The sequence below is a fragment of the Penicillium argentinense genome (assembly GCF_028826775.1).
Source record: "Penicillium argentinense strain IBT 30761 chromosome Unknown utg000004l_segment0_segment0, whole genome shotgun sequence".
Lineage (NCBI taxonomy): Eukaryota > Fungi > Ascomycota > Eurotiomycetes > Eurotiales > Aspergillaceae > Penicillium > Penicillium argentinense.
This window is the reverse complement of record NW_026622663.1, coordinates 2999258-3027234: the sequence shown is the minus strand read 5'-3', so window position 1 is coordinate 3027234 and position 27977 is coordinate 2999258. Positions and strand designations below refer to the sequence as shown.

Sequence of the window (27977 nt, the reverse complement as noted above, 5' to 3'; positions counted from 1 at the left end):
ATTTTTATTTCCCGGCGTCGTTTCACCATAGGAAAACTATCGTTTCCATTTATTGATTCTATTCCGGTTTACAGGATATCTCTACTTTTGTACTAGCCTAGGGTACTGTCTCTTATGTTGTGGGGTAGCTCAGGAGAATTTCGATGGTAATGACAACTTAAAGGTATCTATATATATATAGGGTAGTCGTCTGAATCTACCTGCAGATTCATAGAAACATTGCTGAAATGCGACGTGGAGGTTAATCCTCACGTGCCGGGGTATGGTGAAATGTTCGGACTGGGCTCAGCAGGCGGTTTAGACCGTCCAAAAATAGACAAACGAGACTTCGAACGAGTAGGAAGAGGCCCCGGGAGAACATTCTCGGCGTCGGTGGTGCCACTTTGGGGAGCGGTGCCACTCTGAGGAGACGACAAGGAGGTAACATCGGCAGAAGAAGCCCGGGCCTCTTCTACCTTCTTCACGCCTTCCCTTACCTCATCGGCGGAAGCACCCTGGGGCGCGGTGGTGGTCAAGGTCTCCGTCGCGCGGATCTGGGTCTCGGAGTTCTCCTCGTTCAGCTTGATGATCTCTTCTTCCGTGACCAGTCGCTCGTTCTCAAGACGAACTTCGCGTCCTCGCTTATGACAGTACCACAACACGAAAAGCAAAACTGGAAAAGTGAATAGTTAGCACAGGATCTAAGTCCAAGCTCCTCGTGGGATTGAAGTAACTTACTGAATAGAGCCAGCGACCAGAGGACGTTCATGCCCAGGACAGCCGGGAAACGAGCTCGCAAAAAGGTCATGATCGATCGGAGCATTCCGATAATGGCAGCAGGCTTCGATACCAGCTCCTTCAGACTGGGCACATTGATACCCATCTTCTCCGCAGCCGCAGCCGCCTTGCCCACGTTCTCCATGTTGACACCACTCTTAGTTGCTCGCTCACTGGCGACGGCGAGCATCTCTGGTGCGAGGCTCTCTGTCCATTTCTCCGGGAGTTTCTCAATCAACTTCTGCATGGGGCCCGGGAGCTTCGTATAGGTATCTTGTAGTTGTCGGTTTCCGTTTGTCAAGAGCATCTCCAGGTCGTGGTAGGCTGTCGGAACGCCGTTGATGAGATCTTTGAAAATGAGTTTGAACTTGCGGAGCAGCTCCTGTGTCTCTTCGCTCATCGAGAAAACCTTGTTGTTCTCTGCGGCCAGATTCAAATGCTCGAGTATGTCCTTCATGTCCTCCTCATCTTTCTTAGCGTCCTTCCCATCTGCGTCGGAGGCTGCCGTAGTGGTAGGGATTTCAGATTTAGATTTTTCTTCGGTGGCGAAGTCTTTCTTCTTCTATGTAGACAAATGTATGATTAGCATACTGCAACTCCTTTCATGTCGCAATAAGGAATGCACACCTTCTTAGAATCAGGATCCTTTTTCCAAAACATCGCGCTCCATCGCTTCTTCTTCTTGTCCGATGCCTTTGCGGTCTCTAGATTTGGGGGCTCCGATTTAGTTTCGGCAATATCCGGATTCTCACGCGCCTCCTCTCCTAGCTCTTTGCCGAACTCTTCTGCAGGGGAAGCCGGTAGAGGAACATCCTGAGCATCGTGACTTGGAACGGTCTTGACTGGGCTCTCAGCCAAGGGTTCGGCTGGTTTCGCGTCGTTTTTATCCGGGCCAGCAGAGACAGGCGCTTCCCCTTGTTGGGCTGTAACTTGTTGCAGGAAAGCTTCGTCCTCGGCGCTAAGGACAGGATTCGGAGCCTGCAAGATCTGAGAGGATCGGCGCCTGTTTTTGATCTGATTGAAATAGTCCATCGCCATAACGAAGAAGGTGTTCGGTGGTGGTGACGATGCGATAAAAACGGGAGGGGGGGGAGGATATTTCAATAAGAAATAAAAAGCAATAGATGAAACGCGATGGGCGCGTAGGCAGAAGTAAGGGTTTGAGCGCGCGCGCTCCCGAGTCGATAGATCACCCTGTGCGGTGGTTATACCTGCAGAACGATCAACAGTGGTATGGAGCAGCTTGCAGTGGCAACGAGTGCAGGGCAGAGTTGCAGACGGGGGATCATGAAGCTCTGGCTTATTTTGCTTTGGCAGCAGCTGCGATCAGCCGATGATATCACTAGTGGCTGGCATGCGGGACACTCCCCCACACTCCCCTCGTGACACCGCCACATTATCTGCACAGCCACAGCCGCAGCCCTACTGCGGTCCGTGGTTCGATCGCCACTACTCGATCAATGAAGTCGAATTAGGTCTTTTCGGGATTCCGTTGGGAAATAATTTCAGTCGTATTAGATACATTATTTAATCAAGTCGAAGCTCATAGAAAATCTGTAAGTGCTATCAGTAGGGTATGATTGAAGATATATTTTGCTTTCCCACTGGACGTACGTACATTGTGTTGTTACTGGAGGATACGTGACATATAGAAATGTCAGGATGTCGGATACGTGTATCATCTAGTATCGAGGGACGGCCAATTGATGCATGAGATGGATTAACGAGAGTGTGTCTGTGTGTTCCGATCTGTTGAAAAATGATCCAAGGGCTATAAACTGCGTATTACATCACAGTTCTTCCGAGAATGACCCGAATTACCATACAATTACTATTGCAATGTGGGTGGATGCTGAATAACCAAGAGCAGTGGAGAATCCACAGTATTTTACCTCTCTCAGAGTTGACAAGAAACCCTAGCGTATCACATTGTGACAATACAATTTCTTACACACAAGCAATCCATTTTTCATTGGCATGACATACTGATGCTCTTGCAGCAACCTCTCACAGTGCTTGGGACCATCCCGATATGATGCAAGTTCCGGAACATTTTCTTGCTTGACTCTGTCTCAAACAATCCCAATTTGAACTACAAAACCGAACCTCGGCTCGCAAGTGCCGGATCCTCAAGTGCCGACTCGGGATTTACAGGGCATTCGGGCTTCAGCCAAGCACAATTAGAGTGCCCAGACCTGCGAGCTCAGACCCGTGAGCGATCTGGGTTTTAGGTTTGCGGGGACGGTTGCATCACCGCCGCGTCGGAATTGGAATGACCCATGCACGTGTCGCGAAGTCTCCGAAATGGCTTGATTGATTTTCTGCTTATAAGGAATTACGATTCAAACCGGGAGGAGGTATTGAATTTCCCGCATTGTGGGATCGAGATGCATATCGATCGTCGAGAGCGAACAGTGCAAATCAGTCCATGGAAGTCTCAACTCTGCCAGGATAACTTCGGATCTCTCCAGGAGATAAGATCTGGATCTATCTACAGAGCATCCGGTGTTGCCGAAAATCAGGAACGAGAATGGGTCGATGGTTTCTGCTCGAGGAGCAAATATTGGCCGAGACGCGTCTCGATTTTTGGGCTCGGATCCATCGCGATTGATGTCCCCACAGCGTCCGAGCGCCGAATTTCCCCAGGAATTAATTAGATACGGTATGGAACAAGAGCGCAAAGTCGACCGAATAGCGTCTTGGCACCCTCTCATCGCCGAGTGTGCCACACGGTTGTTGTGATGATTGTCTTGGCTGCCACACCAACTAACTCTTCGCCAAGCCGCCTCTGCACCCTCTGCATTGCAGGTCACATTGAAAATGCGGAGTGAAGACTTTCCCCGGATGAGATATGCAGCTAACGGATAGTACTTTGCAGATTTCCGAGTGACTTTTTCTGGACCTAGGTTGATTTCTCACTCCAACGCCCGACTACTATGGTTTTGGTATGTGTTTACTCTGCATATTCGATGCCGAGCGGTGACTGGAGAGCTCATCTGCATACCAGGTGACAGACGTTTCAGCTTAAGACGATTTACTTTCTGGTCGCGGCCTCCGAATCGAGAAAGGCTGATCATCAGCTCGAATGCCGGCATAGTGGACCCAAATTATACTTACCGAGGCCCTTTCTGAAGTCGTAAAACTGATGGAGAGAACTATTTAAGCTGTTTCATTGCCCAGGGGTTTTGATCAAGAAGCTCAAAGGCAAAAAAGTCGCCTCAACAGCTTCGTTGCATACTCACTTGTTCCAAAATGAAGGGAACCTTTCTGTTTACCTTGATCACCCAAGTCATCGCGGCGCCAACTTTGGAATCGAGAGCCACTTATGGTTTGTGTAGACAAAAAAGACTGCTACTGGGACCGATGTACTAACATTGCTTGGAAAACAGACTCCAGTGCCTTTGATGCCCTGGCGCGTTCCGCAAAGCTTTCCTCTGCTGCCTATACGGGCTGCACTTCAAATGCCTTTGACGTGACCATCACCAAGCAAATTCGAGGCACTCTCACCGACACTCAGGTGAGCCATAATACACTTGCAGGTATACCCGACTCCAAATAACACGATCAGGGATATGTGGGATACTCCACGACGAACAAGAAGATTTCGGTTGTGATGAGGGGCTCGACAACTGGTAAGCTTAATACCTCGGCACGACTTTTTCAGAAAGTAGCTAACCAGTGAGAACAGTCACTGATATTTTAAATGATGTTGACACGACCCTGGTCACCCCATCCCTGTCTGGAGTCACCTTTCCTTCAGGCGTGAAGATTATGCGGGGCATCAATCGACCATGGTCTGCCGTACACGACGATGTGATCTCCGAAGTCAAGTCTCTCATCGCAAAGTACCCTGACTATACTTTGGAATCCACGGGGCACTCCCTGGGTGGCTCACTCACCTATATCTCCTATGTAGCTCTTGCGCAGAATTTCCCCGACAAGGAAATCACTAGTACTGCATTGGCTGCTTTTCCTATTGGAAATGAGGCATGGGCCAACTTTGCCAGCTCACTGAATGGGACGCTGAAGCGTGGAAATAACGTTGCTGACGGTGTTCCTGTAAGCACACCAACGCGAAGAATTGCGTTTATTTTGCTAACTTTTGGTGTCAGAACATGTACATCACTATTCCTTACAGTTTCAAGCACTATGGAACGGTGGGTTACTTTGAACGTTTCTTCAAATTTCTCAGTACGATTCATTACTAACAGCTAGGCCATTATCAGGAGTACTATAGCGCTGGTCTTGCGGCTACGTGCAAGAGATGCGATGGTCAACGCGATCTGTCCTGCTCAGCTGGAAATGGCATGCTCGGTGTGACTGCTGGTCACTTCCAGAGCTTCGGAGTGACTCTGGGCGCTGCTGGCTGTGGCCTACTTTCCTAAGAGTGGTTTCTACCATCAAGGAAACCCGAGCCGCAAGTATGAAACAGGTGCTGATCAAGCTTGGATAGTTCCCCGCAAGTGACAAAATGTACATTTGACTTGTTTGGATATCGGTACATTCAACATGACCGGCTCCCTGAAACTCTTGTACTTTGCAATGAATTTCTTGATGAGTCAACCACGATTTTTCTGCCTGTCGTAACGTTGAGTACCGTGTATAATCGGTAGAAGTATACAGGTTCCAGCCTCTAGGCAGCACCAACGTGCATATCGCAACGCCGATCGTGCAATGACCGGCCAATACCAAACGCGCCCTTAGCGCCACTCTCCGAACGCCTGTTGGCAACGCAGCCAGCCAGAATGCAATGCGCCGCATCGCCTGCGCCCCGGTGACGGCGGCACCTGCAGTCGATATCACCTGATCGTGTGTTTAAATACCACCGGCCCCCTCTCCCCACTCTTCTCTTCACGTCTGCCAGAGTCGACAACCCGCGTCGTGAGTTCAACAACTCGCGAATGCAAAAGCCCAGTTCGTGATCTGTGTCGTCCCGTCTCTTAATGAAACGGGCAACCCAAGATCGGAGCAAGGCTTTCCAGGCTCTCTCACATGCTCGCGTGATCTGCAGCGTCGCTTCTTCCCTCATTTGACCAACTCGTATCGCTCATTCTGATCGCCCAGGGTTTCTTCGTCGCTCCGTAGGTATTTCAGATCAGACAACCTCGGCCGCATCGTGATGTTCAAGCGTTCCTTTTCTTCCAAGAGCCGGGCGGGAAAAACTGTCAAGGCTGGCAAGAAGAAGTACGACGAACAAGCGAAAGAGAAGATGCAGCAGAAAGTGGATGCCAAAACGGACACCCCATCGGCGGGAAGGTGGTAAAGTCTTCATCCAAGGTTGAAAAAACAATGACTGATGCATTTCGTGTTGTAGTGCTCTGACTAGCCCTATTGTCACTATGGTGGTGGGTCGGGAGCAGCGTCTTTTCGCTGCACATGAAGATGTCCTGTCTCTTTCGCCGCATTTCCGTGCCGTTCTGAAGGAAAAATCTCTTGAGGAAGGCACGAAGCAACTGGTATTACCCGACGAGTAAGCCTTTACTCGACGCATTTCATGTGCGTGCTTCTAATGAGAGTATCAGAGAACCCGAAATTCTTTCGTGCATTCTCGAGTTCCTATACAAGGGCGACTACTACCCACGCTTGCTCCACGGCAAGCGTCGAGACTCTTGGTACCTCGAGAATGCCCAGGAAACCAACAACGGTAGCCGTGGGTCGAGCGAGGCGACGTTCTTCCATCCCGGTGTGGGAGACGTCGTTCTCCGGGACACGGTGGTATACTGTGCTGCCGAGAAGTACGACCTGGAAGAGCTGAAGCGTCTTGCTCTTCGCAAGCAAGGCCTTCAAATCGGCATTCCAGCCGACGTGATCTTGCGATCTGCTCGATATGCATATGATAATACTCCGGACTCCGAGTCTCGACTCCGCGCTCATTACCTGGCTCTTATCATTCGAAGCCGCAAGACTTTCAAGAGAAGCGGAACCATGCAGATGGAAATGGAGAATGGTGGAAAGTTGTTTTTTGACCTGTTTGTGGCGATGTGTAACCACATGGACGACCTAGCGGAGATCCGGTAGGATCCCTGTTTCGTTTATCACTGTTCATTGTTTGATGCCGTCCTGCTTTCTTTTGTGCTAACGAGTCTCCCCCGCCATTTTTTGGACCGCGAAGCTTACACCGCAACAGTCTCAGACGAACCCCGAAGTTGTTCTAGTCGGTCGTCTCGTCGCCTTTGCGTTTTGCACTTTCGCAGCTCAAGCGACACAGATTGAAATTGAAATTGAACCAGGGAGGCATACTTATCCGAACCAGAATGGCCGTCTTACTTGCGATTCTGAATTGTTTATCTTTTTGCTTTGACAGCAGATCCATTGACTCTTCGTTTCTATCGAGGTTGGCCGCCATTTGATGGTTTGAAGAAACCCCTCTACTCACTTTTAATTGGACCCTGGCGTCTGTTGAACTGACTTTGACTTTTGTCGACTTCTTTCTCTCCTTGACGCACTCACTACCGGTACCATTTTCATTTCTTGTCTGCATTGTTTGCTGCGTTCTCGTGAATTAATTTGACATCATGTCTCCACTCCTTTTAAGGTGCTTGCCTGCCATTTCAGCCATTGGTCACTTGTCATGCTTCAGGCGGTGCTTAAGGCGGCGCTAAGCTACCCTAGGGTATCGTCCACTTGCGATGCTTCAGGGAGAACTTGGCCACCGTTACAGGTGGTGCTTGGCTGCCATTTTGGCCACCGGCGACTTGCTATTTACACTCGAAATCAGAAATAAGGAATTTGGCCACCTCAATTGATTCTCGTAAATCTATGTCCATGAAGCTCGAACCACTATCTAAGAGCTTATCTCATCTGTTACTACCATAAGGCAGCCTTGTATATTAATAGCGGAGAGGCTCCTTCGTATCTACATTTCAAACAACTCGGAGACTATTACTCCCTCCCAAATGTCCCGCAATAATTTGGCTCTGCGTCCTTTCACCATTAATGTCGGGACCAGTTCGTTTCGAGACCACATTCTTCTTCAATCTCTCATCAGTCCAATCCCGTGCGTCAGCCCCATCTCTCATTGGTGCATCCATTCTATTGGACGGAATACTGTCTCCTTCCTTCAAAACCATCTACTTCTCGACTCTTCCTCCCTCCCTGAGCCTATCTAGATTCCTCCTTCGCCACGTGAGCGTGGGTATATAACGTCTTCCCTTTCTCTTCCAGCTTTCTCCGTCTTACTTCTTCACACTCGAATTCCTCCTCGTTCGAAGCCTAATTCGGGACCAAAACCGTCTAAATTCGACAGGAGTCTCCATAACCTACGCCCGAAGAATCCCTTTTACAACTAACACCCGGTGACTGTCAGACTCATCTTCGAATCTTTCACGTCACTCAACACTCACCCAACCCCTTCCACCACGGCCAGAAGCCTTGCGTACCTGCCAAGAGAACCAAACAACCGGTATCTGGTGTCATCGAAAATTAAAAAGAGCTAATGGAACTAGCCAAAAAGCCCAAATTCGGGGCTTTCATGATTGCTTCTCAAAAGGACTCACTTGCCTCTTCCAAGTCTACAACAGCGCTTATGGAGCAGTTCCGTTCCTCTTCTGCTTTCACCAGCTCCCCCATGACAAAGTTACCTACTGCTGGTACTTGTGAGATCCCCGAAGTGAAAAAGGAAATCAAGTCAGAGAAAATCACCAAAGGAGAGCCATCTCTTTTTGACATGAGTATGCGCGCTGCCCTGAGCCACAATCTCCTCAAGAGAAAGCTTTCCGATCCAATTCTGGCAGTTTTTCACGATGCAGTCAAGGTACAGGTTGAGCGGAGCGCGAGGCCGAGCAGATCTGCTCCTTTATCACATTCCACGAGTTCACCCCTCGCCTCACCCCCGTGCCTAATATTCAATGGGCGAAGCAAGATGCTGGAAGTGACAAGGCGATGGATAAAGCTACATGAGCTCTAACCTCCAGCTGGGAGGCATCACTATGTCGGGATCTACGAACGCAGATTCGGAATCTTGGCCAACTCTATACGAGAGCGCAATGTTTCCAACTCACTGACCTGATAGATTCAATTGTCTTCAAGTTGTGGGTGGTCTGGAATGCCTACACGGGTATCCCTCAGCTACTGCCTATCCTGAGCATTGGTTTCATGATCTGGCCCGATGACTATACTGCTGACACAGTTTCTGATGATGCCTTCTGTCAGTGGATCGTCGATTCATTGCGGAGATTTCGGGAATGTTCAAATACGAGTGTGGAAACAGACTCTGGACTGTTATGAGCGCACGCCCGAAACTACATGACGTGATCACCAAGAAGGACAATGAGCTACCCGATAGAGACCGGGTGAGGTACTCTGACCCTCGAAAGCTCCTCAAAGGTCGTGGGATCGAAAATCTCTAGGTCCAGGACTGCACATGGGGGTAGGTAGGCAGAAAGCGATGCCCCCGACGAATTTTGGAAAACTAGAGCTTTTCTTTTTCTGGGGGGAGGGGGGTGGTGTGGAGAAGAAGGGCTGACGGCCTTTTAATTTCAGTTTACATCAGGGGACACAAAGCCCAAGAAAGTACTAGTTAGTAGTGGTAGTACAAGAAAAAAAATGCAGAGAACCTCTTTCTGTATTTTCAAGGATATTTAGATCAACAGTTAGTGCTCTGGCCCCTAAATTATCAAACATCCCATCATGAAGAGGGCCGACTCCAGATGAAGTTCAGAAACTGCGTGTCACTCAGGAGCTATGGGCTCTCCTAAAAATAAAATAAAATACAGAATTAACTAAAATGAAATAAAATAAAATTCCATTATGAGATGGTCATCCCAGTATGACAACTGCTGGTCATTTATACCCCAACAACGATTCCCTCCACTTCACGCCCTGGTCGCCATCCTCCAGATCCATTGTATCTTTCCATTTGAAAATCACGATTCGAAAAGTGACATTAAATTTAGCGGTGTGATTGATAGGGTGATCCCCGTTACTGCTTCATGCCACCGGGAAGGCCCGGACCTGGATAAAGTTAGTATCTTGACGCGGCTCAATGGTTTGAGTACGACTGTACGGAGGGGTTGGGTCAACTTACCACGCTTGAGTGCCTCCTGGAGGTTCTGAGCACGAGACTTCTTGGTGAAGGTGCTCCGGTTGCCGGGAACCGGACCCTTATTCTCGCCGTGCTCACTCTAGCTCTCGGGCTCGGTAGAGGAAAAGCGATCCTACTTCTTGCCACGATACTTCTTGGTGGCGGGAGCGCGTTTCTTGCCCTTGGAGTGAGGCACATAGTCGTCGTCCTCGCCAGATTCGCTGGTGGAGCTCTCTGAGCTGGTGGGGGACTTGGTACGGCGGGCCTGGGTGCTAGAAACCCGCTTGCGCTTCGCGGCGGGCTTGCTCTCGGTGTCTTGGGCCTGCTTAGCGGAAGGGGGATGGGCACGCTTGCCGGGGGCCTTCTTTCCAGAGTCACCGGTTTTCTTGCTCTTGGGAGACTCCTTGGCCTTGCTGGACTCCTTGGTCTTAGTGGCAGGAGCCGCCTTAGTCTTCTTCTAGAGAAAGTGTTAGTCATGGCCATGGCTGCTTGAGACAGACAATACATACCGGGGAAGTCTCCTTGGCATCGTCCTTAGCATCAGCCTTATTGGAGGACTTGGCCCTCATGCCAGTTTTACCAGGGCGGTTGCACTCAGCATCCTGAAATCATGAGTATACTGTGAATGATATCGAGTTTTGAGAAGGGAAGCGAAGAACTTACGCCATTCCACTCATCATCCTCGATGTGGCCCTTCTCGATGGCAGTGCGGATCTTCTCACGGGTTTCGTCATCCAACTCCTCCCAGCCATCAAGGGTGTCGAAAGCGATGGACTTGTCCTCGTTGGCGATGTTTTCCGTGATGTTGTGAAGCACACGGGGTGTGGTGCATCCCCTGGTACAGAACTATTAAAATATGCAATGTTAGAAACTGGAGAGAGTAGCTTACCAGTGTCTCCAGGACCAGGACTGGAAGCGCTCGTTGTCGATCCAGCTTCCGACGCGAATTTCGCCCTTCGTGATCTTCACCTTGGCATCTTTGCATTCCTTGTTCGTGCAGCCAGCCCGGTTGTTGGGCGAAATCTCTGGATGGAATTAATCGCGAGAACCATCAAAATACATGATTCCAAGAGCACAATACTGGACTTACCGATACGATAAGGCATTCTGAAGTGCCGAACGCGATGGTTGTGGGGGGATGGGGAGAAGGGTGCGGGTGGGAAGAGGAGAGAGATGGGTGGGCGGAAGTGAAAGTACCCAGCAAATACCAGGCACCACCGCGACAGCGCGTTAGCTCCCAGCGCACAACTAAACCGCGTAGTGAATAATTGAAAATGGAGGTTGCAAAATTAACCACATGTTGGCCATTCAACCCAGAATCTCTGAAATCGTCGCATTTCTTGGTTTAATTTGGGTTTGAGAAGAGCTGGTCACAGCAGTTTTCTCTTGTCTCTGAGGGTCAAAGAAGCCTGCGCTTCTCGTTTATCATGGGAAATTCTGGGATGCGGACAAGATCTTGCAGTAGCGGATGTGAGATATTATGAATGAAGTTTCCATTGTGAAATTGGATTTAAATACTATTCCAAAGCTGTCATTATTATACACCTATCCCAGTATGCCAAGCTGTTTGCTGACAGAGGACCGTCGATAGTCCAGCCCATCAATGCCACGAAATCCGTACCAGCCAAGGTGAAATAGAGCGGAATGTAAAATGAACATTGCTTCTAGGGTGTATCTCAAACAGACTACTTATGCTCGGCCCTCGCAAGTCATACTACTAGTAGTACCCGGGTATAGCTATCCGAAAGAGGTTAGCGCGGCGCTGCTGTCTGCGACCGCGGCCTCGCGACCTCGACGGACTTGAATGAATGATCTCCGCCATCCATCCTCAACTTCGTCTGCAAGTTCCCCAGCAGACCTGCACACTCAATACCGAGTGCTGCAGAGCATCGACAACCTCAGAAAGGTACGTACTGACCAATTTGCCCGCAAGTGCCGCATATCCTAACCCCGATACAGCAAGAAAGAAAAAAGCAACCGCTGCAAATAGCGAGGCAGCGCCAACTCCAGCTCATCGCCTAGAGCATACACCGTCTATTCTCCGAAATGTCCGAACCAGGCCGCGAGTCTATTCCAACAAGCGCCGACCCGAAAAGCCGGCGCCCAACAAAGCGTCGCGCCTTGTCGCCGACATCCGAACAAGCGAAGGCAATCGAAGCACTCTTTAAGAACCCCCCGAAGAACCCAATTTTCAGCACCGAAGTCCAGCGTACCGGGCCTTCGATCGCACCGCCTCCGGAAATTGTCGCCAACGTCCAGGGTTCCTCGGCTGGTGCAGGCTCCGGCGAGTTCCACGTGTACAAGGCTAGTCGGCGTCGCGAGTATGATCGGCTACGCGCGATGCAGGAGGAGGTGGATGAGGAGAAGCAGAATGCGGAGCATGAGAAGCGTCGGGCGGAGATGAAGCGACAGGATGAGGAGAAGACGGCGAAAAATCGACGTAGGAGACAGAAGAAAATGGCTGCGCGCTCTGGGAAGAAGGGTGGCGATGGTGAGAAGCCTACTAGTGGTATAGCTGGACCTCGGGCTCCTGGTCCCTCGCAGGATGGTGCCGGTGATGCTAAGCCGATTAAGAATAAGGGACCTGGTCCTTCGGGTGACTATGCTGTTGATCCTGAAGGTCAGCAAGTTGAGCCGCAAGGTGTGATTTTTGCCTCGGACGACTAGTGGTAGTCTGACGATAATTACAAACACCCTACTGCCATGTACGATAGTTAATTGAATCTCGATACGAAGACACGAAGATACCCATATGACAGTTCATTTTGGTCTAGGATATTCATACAGATAAGAAGCACCCCAGAGGCAGTCGTGTAGCATTATGTACGGACCTCAGGTCCATGAATCATGGTCTTTTTTTGTTCTTGATCATACTTGTCTCTTACTCCTCGCCACCACCACCGCCGCCGCCGCCGGCAACCTGTTGGGCCGACTTGCCAGAGCAGATATCGTCGACACGGAGAAGCAGGCATGCGGACTATATCAAAAGTTAGTGAATTATAGTTTGAATAGAATGCAAGTGGAAATCTTACCTCGACCGCGGTCTTGATACTCTGAAGCTTGACAGCCTCCGGCTCCCAAACACCGTACTCCTTCATATCAACCAGGTTGCCGGACTCACCATCCAGACCCCAGCTGGTGTGGCCCTCAACGTGCTTGGCACGCAGCTTGGTGAGCACGCGGATAGGGCTGGCACCGGCGTTCTGGGCCAATGTGCGGGGAATAACCTCCATGGCGTCGGCAACGGCCTTGTACGGCCATTGTTGAACTCCCTCGATAGACCGAGCAAGCTGGCCGAGCTTCACGGAGACGGCCATCTCGACTGCACCACCGCCGGGGGCCAGACGGGGGTGGAAGATGACATTGCGAGCAACGGACATGGCGTCCTGGAGGTTGCGCTCGATCTCGTTCAGGATATCCTTGGACGGGCCGCGAAGCAGGATTGTGCAGGCCTTCGGGGACTTGCACTGGCGCATAAATGTGAAGTACTCGTCACCAATCTTCTCGATCTCGAATAGACCGCAGCGGGTACCGATGTCGGATTCTTGGATGTCGTCGACACGGTTGACGATGGTGGCGCCGGTGGCACGGGCGATACGGTTGTTGTCGGTCTTACGCACGCGACGGAGGGCAGTAATGTTGTTCTTCACCAGGAAGTGCTGTGCGAGATCTAATCAAAAAGTGGCGGTTAGAAATTGACATTCCAGAGAATTTGATACCAGTACTCACCCGAAACGCCCTTTTCGGTGATGACGAGATCAGGCTTGAATGCCACGATAGCATCGCACATGTGCTTCACCTGCTCCTCTTCAATCTGCAGAATACGGTTCCAGTCGTCCTCCTTGGAAACCTCAATGTTGGTCTGGGACTCGCCCTTCTTGTACTCGAGCGGGCAGTCGAGCAAAAGAATGCGGGGGTTCTCGATCCGCCTCCGCATCTTGGGGTGGGTGATATCCTTGTTGACCATGACACCGTCGATCACTTCAGAATCCTCAATCTGACCACCGGGAATCTTCTCAACACGCGCGTAGCGCTTGATGTCCACCTCCTGCTTTCCACCACCTACATCGAAGGAAACGGTTCGCACGGCATTCAGCGCCAGACCGCACATGAGATCGGACCACCGGGAGACGAATTTGGTTCCGATGGAGGACTGGATCAGACTGTACATTGCCTTGTCATCGTGGATATCAACGGGGACAGAGACCTCCTCGATAATGGCAAGGGCGTCGGCAAGGGCGCGCTTGAAGGCGGAGATGATAACGACGGGGTGGATGTTGCGTTCGAGCTGGGGAAGGGCCTGGGCGAGCATCTCACCGGCTATCAAATTGTCAGTACTTGTCGACAGTAACTTTCACTATAGGATCTCATACCGAGAATGATGACCGTCGTGGTTCCGTCACCGACTTCCTCGTCCTGGGTACGGCTGAGCTCGATCATGCTTTTCGCGGCCGGGTGCGACACCTCAATTTCACGCAGAATGGCGTGGCCATCGTTGGTCAGCACAATACCGCCCATTGGGTCGAGCAGCATCTTCAGCATGGCCTTGGGACCGAGACATGACCGGATAATGTCGGCCACACTAAAGGGGTTGAGGTTATTCGATTAGCTTCGTCCGGGGGAAATCGCGGGAGAAAGAGCAGCGTACGTCTTCGCAGCGGTGATGTTAGACAGCTGCGCCCGGCGGCCAACCTGTCTGTCACCGTTGTTGGTGTCTGTCGAGGGGTTAGCAATGCCATCGGGGGGACCGAAGAGGGGCACGAACTCATCACCACCACCGGAGCCTGCATATTGGCGGTGGTCTAACGGTAGGTTCGGGAAAAAGAAAGAAGCGGGCTCAGGGTCGATAGAAGCGAAGAAAAAATAGCTCCGATGGACAGTCAGGAGAAGCCAACTCGGATCCACGTCGATGCCCGCATCCCAAATTTCCAAAGTGGGAGCTCCCTAATTTGGCACTAAACCCGAACGGGTAAGGCAAACCAGTCAAACAGAAAGAGGTGGAATCTATACTTCTTAAGCTGCAGAATTACATGAACATTGCAATCAATGGGAATGGTACAATGATGATGGATAATGTCGTTTTAAACGGATTCTTTTTCTCTAATTGAAGAATCTTTAAATTGAATACTTCGTTTGTTACATGTGTGGGATTGATTTCAAGTTCTTCTCATATCGTACAGTTCTTCCCTGCCCACTAAATTGCAAGCACATCTTGCCATTCTATTTACGTGCGTCAATCCGCTATGGTAAGAATGCAGATCACCATAGAAAAATGCAGAAATTTTTGAAAGTGGGCCCGAGACACTCGCTGTTCAGAACTCTCGGCTCTCGCCAATATCACAGACATCAAAGACGCCTGTCTCGGGCATATTGAATCTCTTCAGGGCGGTCTTGAGCTTCTGAGGTGGCTCCAAGACGTCCTCTTCAGTCAATACCCATGTTCCCCAGTGCATACCGAGGGCTTTCTTGCACTTGGTATCCTGGAAGATATTCACAGCGTCATGAGGATCCGCATGTGCTGAGCTCCAAATGTGCCGAGGAGCATATGCTCCGATAGGAATCAATCCCAGATCAAACGGGCCCCGGAATTCACCCACTTGCTTGAAAGCAGGGCAGATGGCAAATTCATACTTGGCATCGTGATCATCTTCGCCTTCAGGAAGGGCGGGGACTGCCTTGTATCCGGTATCGCTTTTCACCCAATTAGTTGACTAGACTTCCAGAAAGTGGTGTCAAATGTACTTACCCAGTGAAGTAAACCTTGCTACCTCCAGATTCAATCGCCCAGGAGCACCACAACGTTTTGTATCTATCAAATGGGGTCCGGGCAGTGACATGCTGGCAAGGCAGGCAGCTGAGTCGAGCAGTAATCTCTGCGGGTCCAGAGACGGCTTCTCCGACTGCCTCGATCTTTGGATCTTCATGCTTCGACGGTGACAGGGTCACATCACGCTCATCCCACCAATCCAATTCTGTGACCTTTTCGATTCCGCAACTGTGGAACCAGGACTTGTTGCCCAAAGGGACGAAGAAATGGCAATTAGGGTGTAACTTGGCGATTTCAGTCACGCCCGGGTAGGAGAGGTGATCGTAATGGTTGTGTGAAATCACGACTGCATCAATCACCGGAATGTCCTTAATCTGACAAGGTGCTTCCGTGAAGCGCTTCGGGCCCAGCAGGTTGTAAGGACCACACCGTTCCTCCAGTACAGGATCGAAGAGAACGCGGAGGCCACCGGGGAATTCAACATAGTAACAGGCATGACCGAGCCATGTTGCTCGTAGTTTCGGGGTATCACGAGAGGGAAGAAAGTCGGGCTTTCGCACGGGGACGGTCGGGCCGGTGACGTCTGGTACATTTGCTTTGCCAGTCACTCGACGCCTGAGATGGAAGAACTGCGATTAGACCATTGCTATGCATTGCTGGCCATAAAATTCACTTACATCAACATTTCACGGACATTGCTAAAGTCCACATCCTTCCATGAGCTGACAGGGAAAATTTTCGTGTTAGGACCACGCGACCACAAAAAGAGCCAGCTCGCTGCAATACTCACTCCCAGGGATTCCTAAACCCTGATTTCGCATGATGGCTCTTCTCGGAAACATCTTCGGGAGCTGGCCTGGCGGGGGAAGTCGCCACAGTCAGCGCGTAGAGTACGCCAGTGGTGGTTGACCCCATGTTGCGGCGGAAGGACGATTGGAAATGCGAATGCGCCCGTCGAGAAGGACGAACTCGAAAGAACGCACGCATGACAGGGGTCCGGAACGCTTAAGTACTCCCCGATCAACTCGAGCGCGAACCCTGCGCCAGGCCGCCGTGATTGGGAAGAATGCGGAGGGAAGCCTTTGGACTAATCATAAAGGCCAGGCCCAAGCCCCGATATCTCCGGGTCGGAGGGCCGTAGCGTCGTCCATTGTCCGACCCATGTGAACCCGTCCCCGCATAGACCAGGCGGACCCCGGGGTTGCGACGTTACCGGAAAAAAGGTCAGAGCCCTAAGGACCAGAACAGACGAGAGTCATCGATAAGAGCATAGAGGAGCGATCAATGGGTCGCGTTGTACAGGTCAGCTGGGCTTGTTCCCCCGTCACGCCAGCCCGGCCCGTTGTAACTCCGGTATCGTTTCTTATCGGCGGGCCCATCTCTGATCAATTGCGACTGACGACAATCCGAGAGCTCGCTGCTCCTTGCTACTGCACTTCACTGTCTTCCCCTCAACTCGGCCAGCATGGAGCCAAATGGAGCCTCCAGTGCTGCGCCGTCGGCGGGCGACTTGATCCTGCAGCAAAGGACTCAAGCCGTCCAGAATGCACAGCAGGCGGCGCAGAATGGCGACGGCAGTCTTTTTTCCCAATTGACAAACAATCCCTTATTCACAGCAGTATGCATGCCCCAATTGATTCTGGCTCTCTCGAGATTTAGATTTTTTTTTTTTTTTTGACATGTCTTTTCTTTCTAGGGCTTCGGGCTAGCAGGGTTGGGTGCCGGAATGAGCTTCGCGCAAAAGGGTTTCCGCCATGGTGCGGCTCTGCTTCGCCGTCGCATGCTAGTCGACGTCGAGATCAGCATTAAAGACGACTCATACCCGTGGTTTCTGCACTGGATGACCTTGTATCAACAATCACAACTCAGTGCGACCCGCGCAGCGGCCAACAACACCAGTTTCATCGACCGCATGCTTCAAAAGATGACCCCGGGCATGCGACACCTCTCCATCCAGACCTCCAAGGTCGAACGCTCGAACGGCGCGATACAGACACATTTCTCCTTGGTACCGGGCCCTGGCAAGCACGTGCTTCGTTATAAGAACGCGTTTATCTTTGTGAATCGCGTGCGGGAATCCAAGTCTCGCGACATTCAGACTGGAAAACCCTGGGAGACGATTACCTTGACGACGCTCTATTCTCATCGCCACATCTTTGAAGACCTCTTTACCGAAGCCCACGACTACGCCGCGAAATCACACGAAGGAAAGACCACGATCTATAACAGTTGGGGAACTGAATGGCGGCCATTCGGACATCCTCGACGGAAACGCCCGTTGGAGTCTGTGGTTCTCGCCGAGGGAGTCAAGGAACGCATCGTAGAGGATGTGCAAGATTTCATCGGCAGTGCTTCTTGGTATCACGATCGTGGCATCCCCTACCGACGAGGATATCTGCTTTACGGGCCCCCGGGCACGGGTAAAGTTCCTTCATTCAAGCGCTTGCTGGCGAGCTGGACTACGACATTGCTATCTTGAATCTCAGTGAGCGCGGATTGACTGATGACCGGTTGAATCACCTCTTGACCATTGTCCCGAACCGAACACTGGTTCTCCTGGAGGATGTGGATGCGGCTTTCTCGAATCGACGTACGCAGTCTGATGCCGATGGCTACCGTGGCGCCAACGTGACGTTCTCCGGTCTGCTCAACACCCTTGACGGTGTCGCCAGTGCCGAAGAGCGTATCATCTTCCTCACGACCAACCATGTCGAGCGACTGGATGAAGCTCTGGTCCGACCTGGTCGTGTGGACATGACTGTCCGTCTTGGAGAAATTACTCGCTACCAGGTTGCCCGCCTTTGGGATCGATTTTATGAAGAAATCGATACCGACGGTGCTCACCGCCAGCTGTTCCTCAACCGACTGCAGGAGCTTGGATTGATCGAGGATGAGCATGGCCACAAGGCCAATCGCTCCAGGACGACCAGTGCAGCTGCCTTGCAAGGCCTGTTTCTGTATAACAAAGGCGACATGGAGGGTGCGATTGCTATGGCTGAGGGATTGATGTATTCTGTTCACGATGAAGCTGCAGCATGAGTTTATTCCAGTTGACTGTACCATATGTAAATATAACACCCAATAGACATGTTTGCCATCTTCTCGTGTCATGGTCTCTACTTCATACTGTATTTGGGTATCACCCTAACAGGGGTAAAATTGCCCAACGCCAACCGAGCATCTTCGGATACGGAATAGCGAACAACAGCCGGGATGCATGTTTTGGGCCGAAGCCGGGGCCATGTGGCCTGGAAGAGTCTAGTGCGATTGTTCGATATTGAAATCCTGCACATCTCGAAGGGTTTTTTTGACCGCGTTTTCGGCTCCTCCGGGCTGGCGGTTATGCAGCCACTTCTTCAGACTATATGCCCGGGGTAACTCAGGTATCCGATCAAATGCCCAATAAACTCGACTTTGATCTCTTATTCGTACTCTCACTGACCCGGAGAATCAATTCCACTTTCTTTCCTCAGAGCTGCTCATTTTACCTCATGCAGGCCTGCAGACCTGCAGCTGGGACAACCCAGGGCGCTAACTCTACCATGAGACTGCCACTTCGGCCGAGCGCCAATTGACAATCAGAGCCTCGCGAAATAAAGAGATTCGGCGACAGACCAATCCAAAATAGCCAATCAGCCGACGAGCTCGAGGCGCCGGTCGTTATTCGCGGTGTGGTGATTGCACTACAGCGGCCAATCACAGCCGCGAGAAGCTAACCGCCGACCCTATTTTTAGGCCCATCACATTCGACGCGCTCTTTGCACATCGCGACATTTCTGCAGAATGTCAGATCCAGCGGCGGGGTTGGACTATATGTCCTTCGGAATACCCCCCTGGTCGGGTCCTGGCCCTGGACTGTTTCTTTGTGGAATCGCGATCGACATCCATTCTACCCTGGTCAACGTGCAGACTATACTGTGTCGACCGTGACCATGAGTACATTTCAATTATTCCCTCCGCCTGCGCCCGAGGTGCGAGGGTCCAAGAACCCATTTCGAAAGGGCGTTCAGAAACCCGCCATGAAAGCCGAGCCGGGGTCTCCTGTTCAACTTGACGAGATCAAGGATTCTGCGAAGACGGAGTCGGTCTTGCTTCAAATTATTGAGGATACCAAAAGTACCCAATCTACCCAATCATTTCCCCCTTTGCCACCAGTTCCGACATCTCAAATCTCAAGATCCAAAAAGTTGGCTACCGGGTCATCGCAGCAGTCGAGGCCTGCTCAGTCTGCTAGCAGTCGGAGCCGTCAATATCTCGAGTCTGCGGAGAGTAGTGCTAGTTCGAGCAGTAACAGTGCACACGCCTCGAGCTTGACTGTCTCGCCTCAATCTTCGCAGTCATCTGTTTCGCCTGTACCGATGAGATCGATGTTTCCTCGCTTTGATCCGAAGGTTGCGCTCAACCAGCAAAACAACACTCCACATATGTCTACCGATGCACCCGCGCGTAAATCTCGCAGACCAAATCTCACCCTCACGACCACATCGGATATTGATAATGTCCTCGGTCCAAAAACAGTTCCTGCAAGTGTGGTGAACTTTCCCATGGGCGTCCTTGAGTCGGAAGAGATTCAATACTCTTCCAAGCAAGATTTGGAAACTTTATGGGAGGCTGCCAACGGCCAAAGACCGCAGGAAACATGTGGTACAATCCACCTCCGCCTAACAAAGTAAATACCTCCCTGGCCTCTTGTGAAGCATTTGCTTATTCAATGTCTAGAACGGGCCCGGCAACATTCTCATTCGGCAACACTCAACAACCATTCTATACGCTACAGACCTACTCGAACAACGAAATCTCGCTCTCCCGAGCACCCCCTCAAACCCAGAAGGCGACGTCCCAATCATGGGCCTGAACCTCGAGGACCGGCACCGCCGTGAATACCCCAACGACGACCTTGTGGCGCTCATCTTCTCCAGACTAGCCGCTATACTCGCCATCGAGCAAGCAGAAGAGATCAGCAAACAGCACCACCTCACCTCCTCCGAAGCAGCCGATGTCGAAAGCAACGCCCTCAAACAAGCCGCCGCACAGGAATCCTGTCGTCTATCTTGGAACCGCAACCTGCGCTGCTACGAGCTGCGTCACCCCTCTTTCTCAAAACGGACACCGCCAGCCTTGGTTGGCGCCGCGGGCATTCCTCTTTCCCCCGTTCGATCTCGATCATCGGGTATTCTACATATTACTGTTTCCGCACCTTCGAGCGATGCCTCGCCTGCTCAACCGCCGACTATCATCGTAACGGGACCTGTCTCGTCGACTGCGATGGAGGCTGCGCAGCAGGCCGCAACGGCGCGAACGTCGACCCTACCTGTGACAGACCAGGACGAGCCACTCGCCGCGCTTGATCTCGCGACCCAAACGCTCTCTATTTCACCGGCTGCTGTCATCGCGACGATCCCCTCGCTGTACGCGATCGACTCGCTCATCGCGGCAATCCTCGCAGTCGCCGTTTCAGATGGAACAACCAATCCCATCTTGGCTGATATGAAACTCGGTGATACCAGTCGCCCTTCCGACTCGTATAAACCAAGTGAACCATCTCAAGCCCCATACCGCGGGAGACTTATCACGACACTCGCAGAGCGAGAAGACTACGCCGAGAGTCTGCAACTAGCCTCCCAAATCGAAGACGCGAATGCAAAGGCCGAGACGGCAGCGAAGAGAAAAAGCCTCTTTAAATTCTGGGACCGATTGAAAACCAAATCCCCGCAGGCTGGGCCTAGTATACGGAAGGGCAAGAATAAGAAGCAGCAGGTTGTGGTTGAGGAAATTGATCTGGAGAAATATGGTCGGTATGGCCATGGCTCGTCGCGGGAGGGGGAGAAGTTGCCCGGGACGGTTCGAACTATCCTGAAGATATTGTTTTGGGGGCTGGAGCTGTTGGTCAAAGGTTTGACACTTGCTGTGAAGGTGCTTGCGTGGGTGCTGGTACGCTCGACTCGGTGTGCGACGAGTGAGAAGTTCTGAGCTGGACTTGGGACATAAATTTTGGTGATTGTTTGTGGGCGTCGACGTATGTTTTTACTGTCTTGAGAGCGACAAGTTTTGTTTTATTGTTGTTTCGCTATACCCAATGGTTTATGGTTTTGTTTGCGCGTGTCAGTTTGTTTGCATTATCGGGTTCTTGTTTCACCAAACGCCACACCCGAAAGGGAAATAGGTCAACCAATCTTTTTTTTTCTCAAGAAATTCTCTCTCCTGTGGGATAGATAAGAGATGTCTAATTTGAATACTTTTCTTCTTTTTCTGCCGACATTCCACTCATGGAGACTTCATCCAAAGAGGCTTGAAAAGCTCACGTGCATCAGTCCTAAGAAGACCAGCTGCAGGGTCCTGGACCCCTTCGCCTTAACGACCCCCAGGGACCTCGCGATCATTCTCGCAATCACCATATTGGGCTTAGGATTCGGGATTGGTCCTCACCGAGGCTCAGCGGGTCTGCATCTCCAGTTCGTTGATCCCAGATAGTACTCTCTTCTGTACACGCCGGCTACTAATCGTACCCATATATAGCTTCAACTCACATCACATTGAATTGTGTACGTCTCTATTCCCACAGATCCAGGCAAACCTTCTTATAGTGTTTCTATTCCATTGTATGCCCAACCGCCAGACAGCATGTATCGACGCCGCTCGTCTCGTGTTCCCAAATTCAAAAGCAGGGACTGCAAGCCACAAGCCCCGCCAAGCCCGACTCGTCTCTTTTCAACCCCAGTAAGACCAGCAACCGAGTGGATATCCGAGGGATTCAGCCACTGGCAGCTCTACAGAGGACCTTGAGTTGACAGGGTCGGTGCTTTCAAGCGAGACAGTGGGAAATTAAAAGTTCGGCGCCGTAAGCCGGGCTTTACTCGATGACTTCTTGAGGTATATACAGCTAGTTGTAGAACATCGCTCCCTCGTATTCATGTAGGGCAGTCTCCCAACGCACTTTGACACTGCCCAACATCACAACACTGGTGCAAATTTGCGCCTTTTCACAGTCAAGCAATGGCCTGGGGACGAGCTGGTTTTGGTCTCTATAGCCTCTCCTTGCTCCCCTTGACATGGGCGATTGCATTCCCAGGCTCGCAGCCAACTGCGACGGCCCACGCCGTTTTGCAGCCGGATTTCCCAGTCCCAACACCGGGGATCAATCTGAAGCGAAAAGGATTTGAGCGTCGGGATAGTGATGAGGACGCTTTTGTGAGCTCGTTCCTGGCGGGCGAAGGGTCATTACTTTCCTATCCCTCGGCGATCACGACGACGACATCATGGCAGCCGCAGAGTGTTTGTGGATATATCAACGGCGCGTGGTCAGACTGTAATCTCCCTCGACACTTATCCAGATCTTGCTCATCATTGACTAATATTCTCAGATTCATCAATCAGATGCCAAAACAACCGCCAATGCGTCTTCCACACCCCCGACAGCAAATACCCGGGAATGGTAGGCTGCTGCGACGGATCGAAGCCAGAAGACTGCGCCTGGGGAACCGTCTGCTACAATAGCAGACAAGTCTCCGCAACGCCATCCCTCCTCAACTACCCAACAAACATTTTCGCTATCTACTGCACAGAATCAGACCAGCCATCGTGTCGGACATGGACATACCCCCAACTTGACATTACCGACTTCGGCTGCTGGTCGACGACCACCACGCAAACATTGTGGTTGATTGCGACGACAGCTGCATCTGCGACGGGTGATGCATACGGTGGATATAGCACGACGACATCAAGCTATAATTACTATGCCTACTACCCCACCGTCGCGGCAATTAGTCCGCAGGTGGTAGATGACAGCTGGATTGAGGTCTACATATCCGGCCCAGCAGCAACATCGGACAAGGCAGACAAAATCACCTCCGCCGTCGCATCCGGCTCTTCGGCAGGCTCAGATGGCGCCTCGTCAACCGACTCGTCCTCAAATGACAAGTCCAACCCCAACACAGGACCCTCCAAATCCACCAATGTAGGCGCCATCGCTGGCGGCGTGGTAGGAGGTGTGGTCGGCGCAGTAGGCATCGGCGCCGCAATCGTGATGTTCTGCCTTCTAAAGAAGAAAAGAAAACAAGCCGAGCAAGGCGCGTATCAAGCTGGATCAGGGGACGGGGGTACCATGCCGCAGCCGCCGCCGCCGGGCAACATGGATGTGGCGCCGCGGCCCATGCTTGAGGTTGAGGGCGCTGTGCTGCGGAAGTATGCCGAGGTGGACGGGTATCCGTCTGCGTCGAAGTTTCCGCCTGAGGTTGTGGGCAGTGAGGTTACGGATAAGCCGTTGGAGATGGATTCGAGGGGGTTGTTGCGGAGTTGCCTGGGCATGGGCATGGGGGGTATCCGCGGATGTAGTTGTGCACCAGTGTGGTTTGGCATTTCTTGCTATTGATTATATGAGATACCTCTTTTAAATTTATTAACCTGGTTTTACCTGAAGTGGTGTGTATTTGTTGTACGCAGTTTCCGGAGCTCAGTCCTAAAGAAGTCGGAGATAGCTCTGAAAACTAAAGCCCAATAGCTATGGAGAACGTGCATAGGTAAGTGATCTACGTAAACTAGTGGTTCTTGAGCCAATAGCTGCATTGTGGCTGCTAATAATTCCGAAATGTCAGTCGATCATTCAACAATCTATTCATATCTGATTCAGTTTGCCACATAGAATGCTGGTAACCAGTTGCTGGATGTGCATAGATGCAGTAATTAAAACTGGATATAATTAGACTGTTGATGTTGTTTCCAAGGTTGCTTTTATGATCAAGACAGAAATTACAAATATCACCGGATTGTAATTTAAATTGGACTCTAGTGATAAATGCGAATTTGAGTTCCTACCCTACCCAGAGTGACTGTTTACAATGATTTTTACATGTATTTGACAGTCTCAATTAATTATGTGCTACTCAGAATCCGTCTGTCCCCTGGACTCTTCAGGCCAACGTGATTGTACAACATTCCGCGGAGGAAAGGGTAACCAGGGATACAGTCAGGCACAACGAGGGACATGGCAACTGGCACATTCTTGCATCATTCCACAGCGGTCGGCAGGGGCAGTGGGTACGTGTGCCACCCCGAGTTCCCGCGCACTACACTACACTACACTATTCATAAAGCAGCCGCAGATGCCAGTCAAAGCTTATGAGCGCAAAGTGCCGTGCCTTCCCCTTCCACAAGTCCAGAATGCCTGGACGTCATCGCTGCCTGCACCAATCGTAGTCAACCGGCCAGGGGAACAAGGGATGCAAGACCCGGGTTTGAGAAATGGAATTCGAGTTCTCCTTGTTTGTTGATGGGTGAGCATTTACTTAAAGTCGATTCCGCTTCCCTGGTCCCCGGCGCCATCGCTTCTTTGCTATACCTTCGTCCTGATTCTGATTCTTTTGCAATTTGCCTCCCTACAAAACAAAAGTTCTCAAGATGCGCTCTTTCATCGCTGCTTCGCTCTTCGTGGCTGGTGTTACTGCTCAGACCACTAGTAGCTTCCTTGACTGTGCTGTATGTTGTCGCTGTCCGATCTATACCCCAAAAAAAGCCCTAACCGTCATTACGATTGCAGACCGCCGCCCTGGACGGCATTGATGCTTCCAAGTTCAAGGACTGCACCGGCCTGACCTCGCAAGAGTGCTTCTGTAACAACAAAGATGCCGTCGAGACTCTGTCCGAGGCCGCCGAGGACATCTGCAAGGAAGCCGGCGTTGGTAAGTCTCCCCCAACCAACAATAACCATACCCAACTAACACGGTATAGACTTGAGCTCCCTCGACACCTCCCTCTGCTCCAGCAACCGCCAAGCCGCACCCGCCCGACACGCCTCCCAGCCCATGATGCCAGCAAACATGAAGCGCGCCTACTCCCCCGACAGCCCGGCACCCGCGATGCCCGCCGAGCCCCGCGTGATCTATGTGACCGAGACCCGCACTGAGTGCGCCTGCAAGAGCACCCCCACCAATTCGATGCATATCTCGCAGATTCCCGTCGACGTCCCCGCCAGCTCCAGCATGGGCGGTATGCTCGCTGCTTCTTCGCCTGCCGTCTCTAACGGTGTTCTTGTCGGCGCTTCGTCGTCTTCTGCCATCTTTGGTTCGCAGGCTTCGGCGGCGACTCCTACGCCCTCTGGTGCGGATCCCAACCGCTTCCATGCTTTCCAGGGTGCCGCGCCTCAGGTTAGGGCTGTGTATAGTGGGGTTGCGGCTTTCGGGGTTGCGGCTGTTATGGGTATGATGATTGCTCTGTGAGATGGTAATGTAATGTGAGTGTGTATCTATTTTCTACTGCGGTTGTAGTGTTTGATTCTTGTCTTTTGCCTTGATAGGGACTGGTTGGGAGTTTATATTGGAGTCTTGTTGGGTTAATTATAGGATCGAGATTGTAATGATCAATGAAATACGTATGTCATTCATCTGAGTCGTTCCTTTTGTAGAAAACATGTGGACATAGAAGTATCAGCAAAAGTCCATTGTCGGAGGCTCGTAGGATCGGAGGCTCCTAGGAAACTGTTGCTAGCAAGAGGAAGCCGAGATGGTCATAAGAATAAATGGTTGCTGTTAGTCATTTCTATGATTCCCCCACTGTATCCCGTTTACGCATGAATCGCCTGCTGTACACGAGGATACAACTGCACAAGCTTGTAGTAGATATCCGGATGATCATTAATCATGACCTGCGGATCCCACCCCATAGCAACAAAAATCGTCTCCACGCCACTGCCAATCGGCGTCATGAAAACCTGGCAGACCTGTAGCCCAATGACAAAAGCAAAGGCCATAATCACCGCAGTAAAATCGCCCCCGTTGTTATACGCAGGCTTCGTGAACTGCAGGTAGAGATAGGCCAGCAGAGCCGAGACATACGCCACGAACATCGAGCCCATCGTCAGCACCGGCCCAATCAGGCATTCCTGCACCAGCGCGTCGATGCCCCGGTCCCGCATCATCTGCCATGTATCCTTCGCGGCGGGGATGTAAGCCTTGCCGTACAGCGCGATGTGACAGAATGCGTAGCGGTTGAAGATCGTCACCAGCCAGTCAAGGAGGGAGATGAAGCAACCCAGGATCCAGATGAAGATGCTGCCGACAAGGTTTCCCTCGGCGGCTTCGTGGCGCTGTGCGACGGAGCATGCTTGCCGGAGCATCTGAATGAAGGCGATGATCAGACTGCCCAGACTGATACTTCCGAAGGAGTAGGTGGTGGCCCGTCGGAACGCGCCCCGCGTCGAGCCCTTGGGCATGCCGCCGGCCGACTTGCTCCAGAAATACCACGCGCCATAGACACCGGCGATGGTCGTGTGGACGGTGTTCTTGATCCACTCGCTGAACCAGTACATGGCAAAGGTGACATACACCACCAGTCCAATGACCTTTGCCGTGCTGCACCCGCCGTTCGCACAGGATGGGTTCGTCCCCGTCGAATTAGGCTCGTAGGCGACATAGATCGCAACGAGGGTAACTGAGAACCAGGCTGAAAAGGCGACGGTCACGATCCCGCCCAGCGCACTCACGAGAAAAACATGTCCGTAGCCACGGGCCACATCCATCGTCGTCTGCAGCATAAACGCCGTGAACGGAATCCGCGGGATCCAGCTGATGAAGCAGATAATCGCGAAGACGCCGAAAAGCAGGAACACAATCCCGCCGCCATACTGCTTGCGCGCGATGTAATAAATACCCGTGGCGAGAGCAAAGACAATGTTCAAGATGCCGGTGACCCAGATAAAGGTCTTGGTAAAGTACCTGGCGCCCATAAAATAGGCCCAGGAGAGGACCAGCGCGACGACCAGAACAAAAATGAAGAGGACGAGGGTGTTGGTGTTGAGTGAGAAGTCATTTGCCGCATCGTAGATGCCGCCGCCGCTGAAGCCTTTGTTTGTCGCATACTTGTGGATCGTCAGACCGGAGACCGCGACGTAGCCCAAGAACACGGCGATGAGCTAGTGGGCCCTTTCGTTAGTTCGGTTGAGGCTGTGGAGCTGGGTTACTTGCGGGTGGAGAACTGACCAGAAGACCCGCCCAGAGATCGTTGTACTTGGGCTTTTCGATTTTGAACGCATCGTCGAAGGTGCTGTAGGGCGGGGGATCATCGGGGTAGGGAGGCTGCTGCTTTTGCTGCTGCGGTGGTGGTTTGAACTCGGGTGTTTGCTGGTAATTGGGCTGTGGGTAGTTGGCTTGCTGGTAGTTCTGCTGGTAGCCATCCTGCTTGTAGCCCTGTTGGTAGTCCTGTTGGTAGCCGTTCGGCTTGCCCTGCGGGTCGAAGCCCTGATTGGGGTCGTAGTAGCTGGCAGCTTGTCCGCTCATGGCTGCATCGTGCGATTGGCAGGTGGAAGTAGAGAAGCTACGAAGTAGAGGGAGAAAGCAAGGAGCTTTTATTTCCGCAATGGCAATGCATGACGACATGAACGACCAGCGGAAGGAACCACGATCGGCCCAGTCAGACCCGTCCATCGCCGAACCAGACCCT

The 27977-nt window shown here is 51.7% G+C and overlaps 12 protein-coding genes across 12 annotated transcripts; 7 read left to right on the top strand and 5 right to left on the bottom strand.

Annotated features, from left to right (window-relative positions):
* Positions 1–248: 248 nt before the first annotated feature.
* On the bottom strand, positions 249–1794 carry N7532_004046 (uncharacterized protein; the record flags this gene model as incomplete). The annotated part of the gene is made up of 3 exons (XM_056616540.1): positions 249–652; positions 718–1318; positions 1384–1794. The coding sequence occupies 3 exons, from the start codon at positions 1792–1794 to the stop codon at positions 249–251; spliced, it is 1416 nt and encodes a 471-aa protein (XP_056476897.1).
* Positions 1795–4008: 2214 nt separating this feature from the next.
* N7532_004045 (putative alkaline lipase) lies at positions 4009–5141 on the top strand (the record flags this gene model as incomplete). The annotated part of the gene is made up of 6 exons (XM_056616539.1): positions 4009–4084; positions 4146–4273; positions 4325–4388; positions 4445–4815; positions 4869–4913; positions 4968–5141. The coding sequence occupies 6 exons, from the start codon at positions 4009–4011 to the stop codon at positions 5139–5141; spliced, it is 858 nt and encodes a 285-aa protein (XP_056476896.1).
* A 734-nt stretch (positions 5142–5875) lies between these two features.
* Positions 5876–6774, top strand: N7532_004044 (BTB/POZ domain-containing protein; the record flags this gene model as incomplete). The annotated part of the gene is made up of 3 exons (XM_056616538.1): positions 5876–6015; positions 6071–6226; positions 6279–6774. 3 exons carry the CDS (start codon positions 5876–5878, stop codon positions 6772–6774), a joined length of 792 nt encoding a protein of 263 aa, XP_056476895.1.
* A 3137-nt stretch (positions 6775–9911) lies between these two features.
* On the bottom strand, positions 9912–10884 carry N7532_004043 (PARP-type zinc finger-containing protein; the record flags this gene model as incomplete). The annotated part of the gene is made up of 5 exons (XM_056616537.1): positions 9912–10235; positions 10288–10380; positions 10442–10613; positions 10668–10803; positions 10869–10884. The coding sequence occupies 5 exons, from the start codon at positions 10882–10884 to the stop codon at positions 9912–9914; spliced, it is 741 nt and encodes a 246-aa protein (XP_056476894.1).
* Positions 10885–11824: 940 nt separating this feature from the next.
* N7532_004042 (PRKRIP1 family protein) lies at positions 11825–12445 on the top strand (the record flags this gene model as incomplete). The annotated part of the gene is made up of 1 exon (XM_056616536.1): positions 11825–12445. The coding sequence occupies one exon, from the start codon at positions 11825–11827 to the stop codon at positions 12443–12445; it is 621 nt and encodes a 206-aa protein (XP_056476893.1).
* A 214-nt stretch (positions 12446–12659) lies between these two features.
* N7532_004041 (chaperonin-containing T-complex subunit CCT3) lies at positions 12660–14989 on the bottom strand (the record flags this gene model as incomplete). Its single annotated transcript, XM_056616535.1, has 6 exons — positions 12660–12755; positions 12811–13448; positions 13508–14098; positions 14152–14360; positions 14427–14722; positions 14957–14989. The coding sequence occupies 6 exons, from the start codon at positions 14987–14989 to the stop codon at positions 12660–12662; spliced, it is 1863 nt and encodes a 620-aa protein (XP_056476892.1).
* Positions 14990–15090: 101 nt separating this feature from the next.
* Positions 15091–16230, bottom strand: N7532_004040 (uncharacterized protein; the record flags this gene model as incomplete). The annotated part of the gene is made up of 3 exons (XM_056616534.1): positions 15091–15489; positions 15614–16160; positions 16223–16230. The coding sequence occupies 3 exons, from the start codon at positions 16228–16230 to the stop codon at positions 15091–15093; spliced, it is 954 nt and encodes a 317-aa protein (XP_056476891.1).
* A 780-nt stretch (positions 16231–17010) lies between these two features.
* On the top strand, positions 17011–18584 carry N7532_004039 (bifunctional AAA family ATPase chaperone/translocase BCS1; the record flags this gene model as incomplete). Its single annotated transcript, XM_056616533.1, has 3 exons — positions 17011–17163; positions 17242–17965; positions 17986–18584. 3 exons carry the CDS (start codon positions 17011–17013, stop codon positions 18582–18584), a joined length of 1476 nt encoding a protein of 491 aa, XP_056476890.1.
* Positions 18585–19477: 893 nt separating this feature from the next.
* N7532_004038 (uncharacterized protein) lies at positions 19478–21515 on the top strand (the record flags this gene model as incomplete). The annotated part of the gene is made up of 2 exons (XM_056616532.1): positions 19478–20189; positions 20323–21515. 2 exons carry the CDS (start codon positions 19478–19480, stop codon positions 21513–21515), a joined length of 1905 nt encoding a protein of 634 aa, XP_056476889.1.
* A 1023-nt stretch (positions 21516–22538) lies between these two features.
* Positions 22539–23916, top strand: N7532_004037 (uncharacterized protein; the record flags this gene model as incomplete). The annotated part of the gene is made up of 2 exons (XM_056616531.1): positions 22539–22851; positions 22907–23916. The coding sequence occupies 2 exons, from the start codon at positions 22539–22541 to the stop codon at positions 23914–23916; spliced, it is 1323 nt and encodes a 440-aa protein (XP_056476888.1).
* A 1025-nt stretch (positions 23917–24941) lies between these two features.
* Positions 24942–25759, top strand: N7532_004036 (uncharacterized protein; the record flags this gene model as incomplete). The annotated part of the gene is made up of 3 exons (XM_056616530.1): positions 24942–25019; positions 25081–25222; positions 25272–25759. The coding sequence occupies 3 exons, from the start codon at positions 24942–24944 to the stop codon at positions 25757–25759; spliced, it is 708 nt and encodes a 235-aa protein (XP_056476887.1).
* A 344-nt stretch (positions 25760–26103) lies between these two features.
* N7532_004035 (choline transporter-like family protein) lies at positions 26104–27814 on the bottom strand (the record flags this gene model as incomplete). Its single annotated transcript, XM_056616529.1, has 2 exons — positions 26104–27450; positions 27518–27814. 2 exons carry the CDS (start codon positions 27812–27814, stop codon positions 26104–26106), a joined length of 1644 nt encoding a protein of 547 aa, XP_056476886.1.
* Positions 27815–27977: the final 163 nt, after the last annotated feature.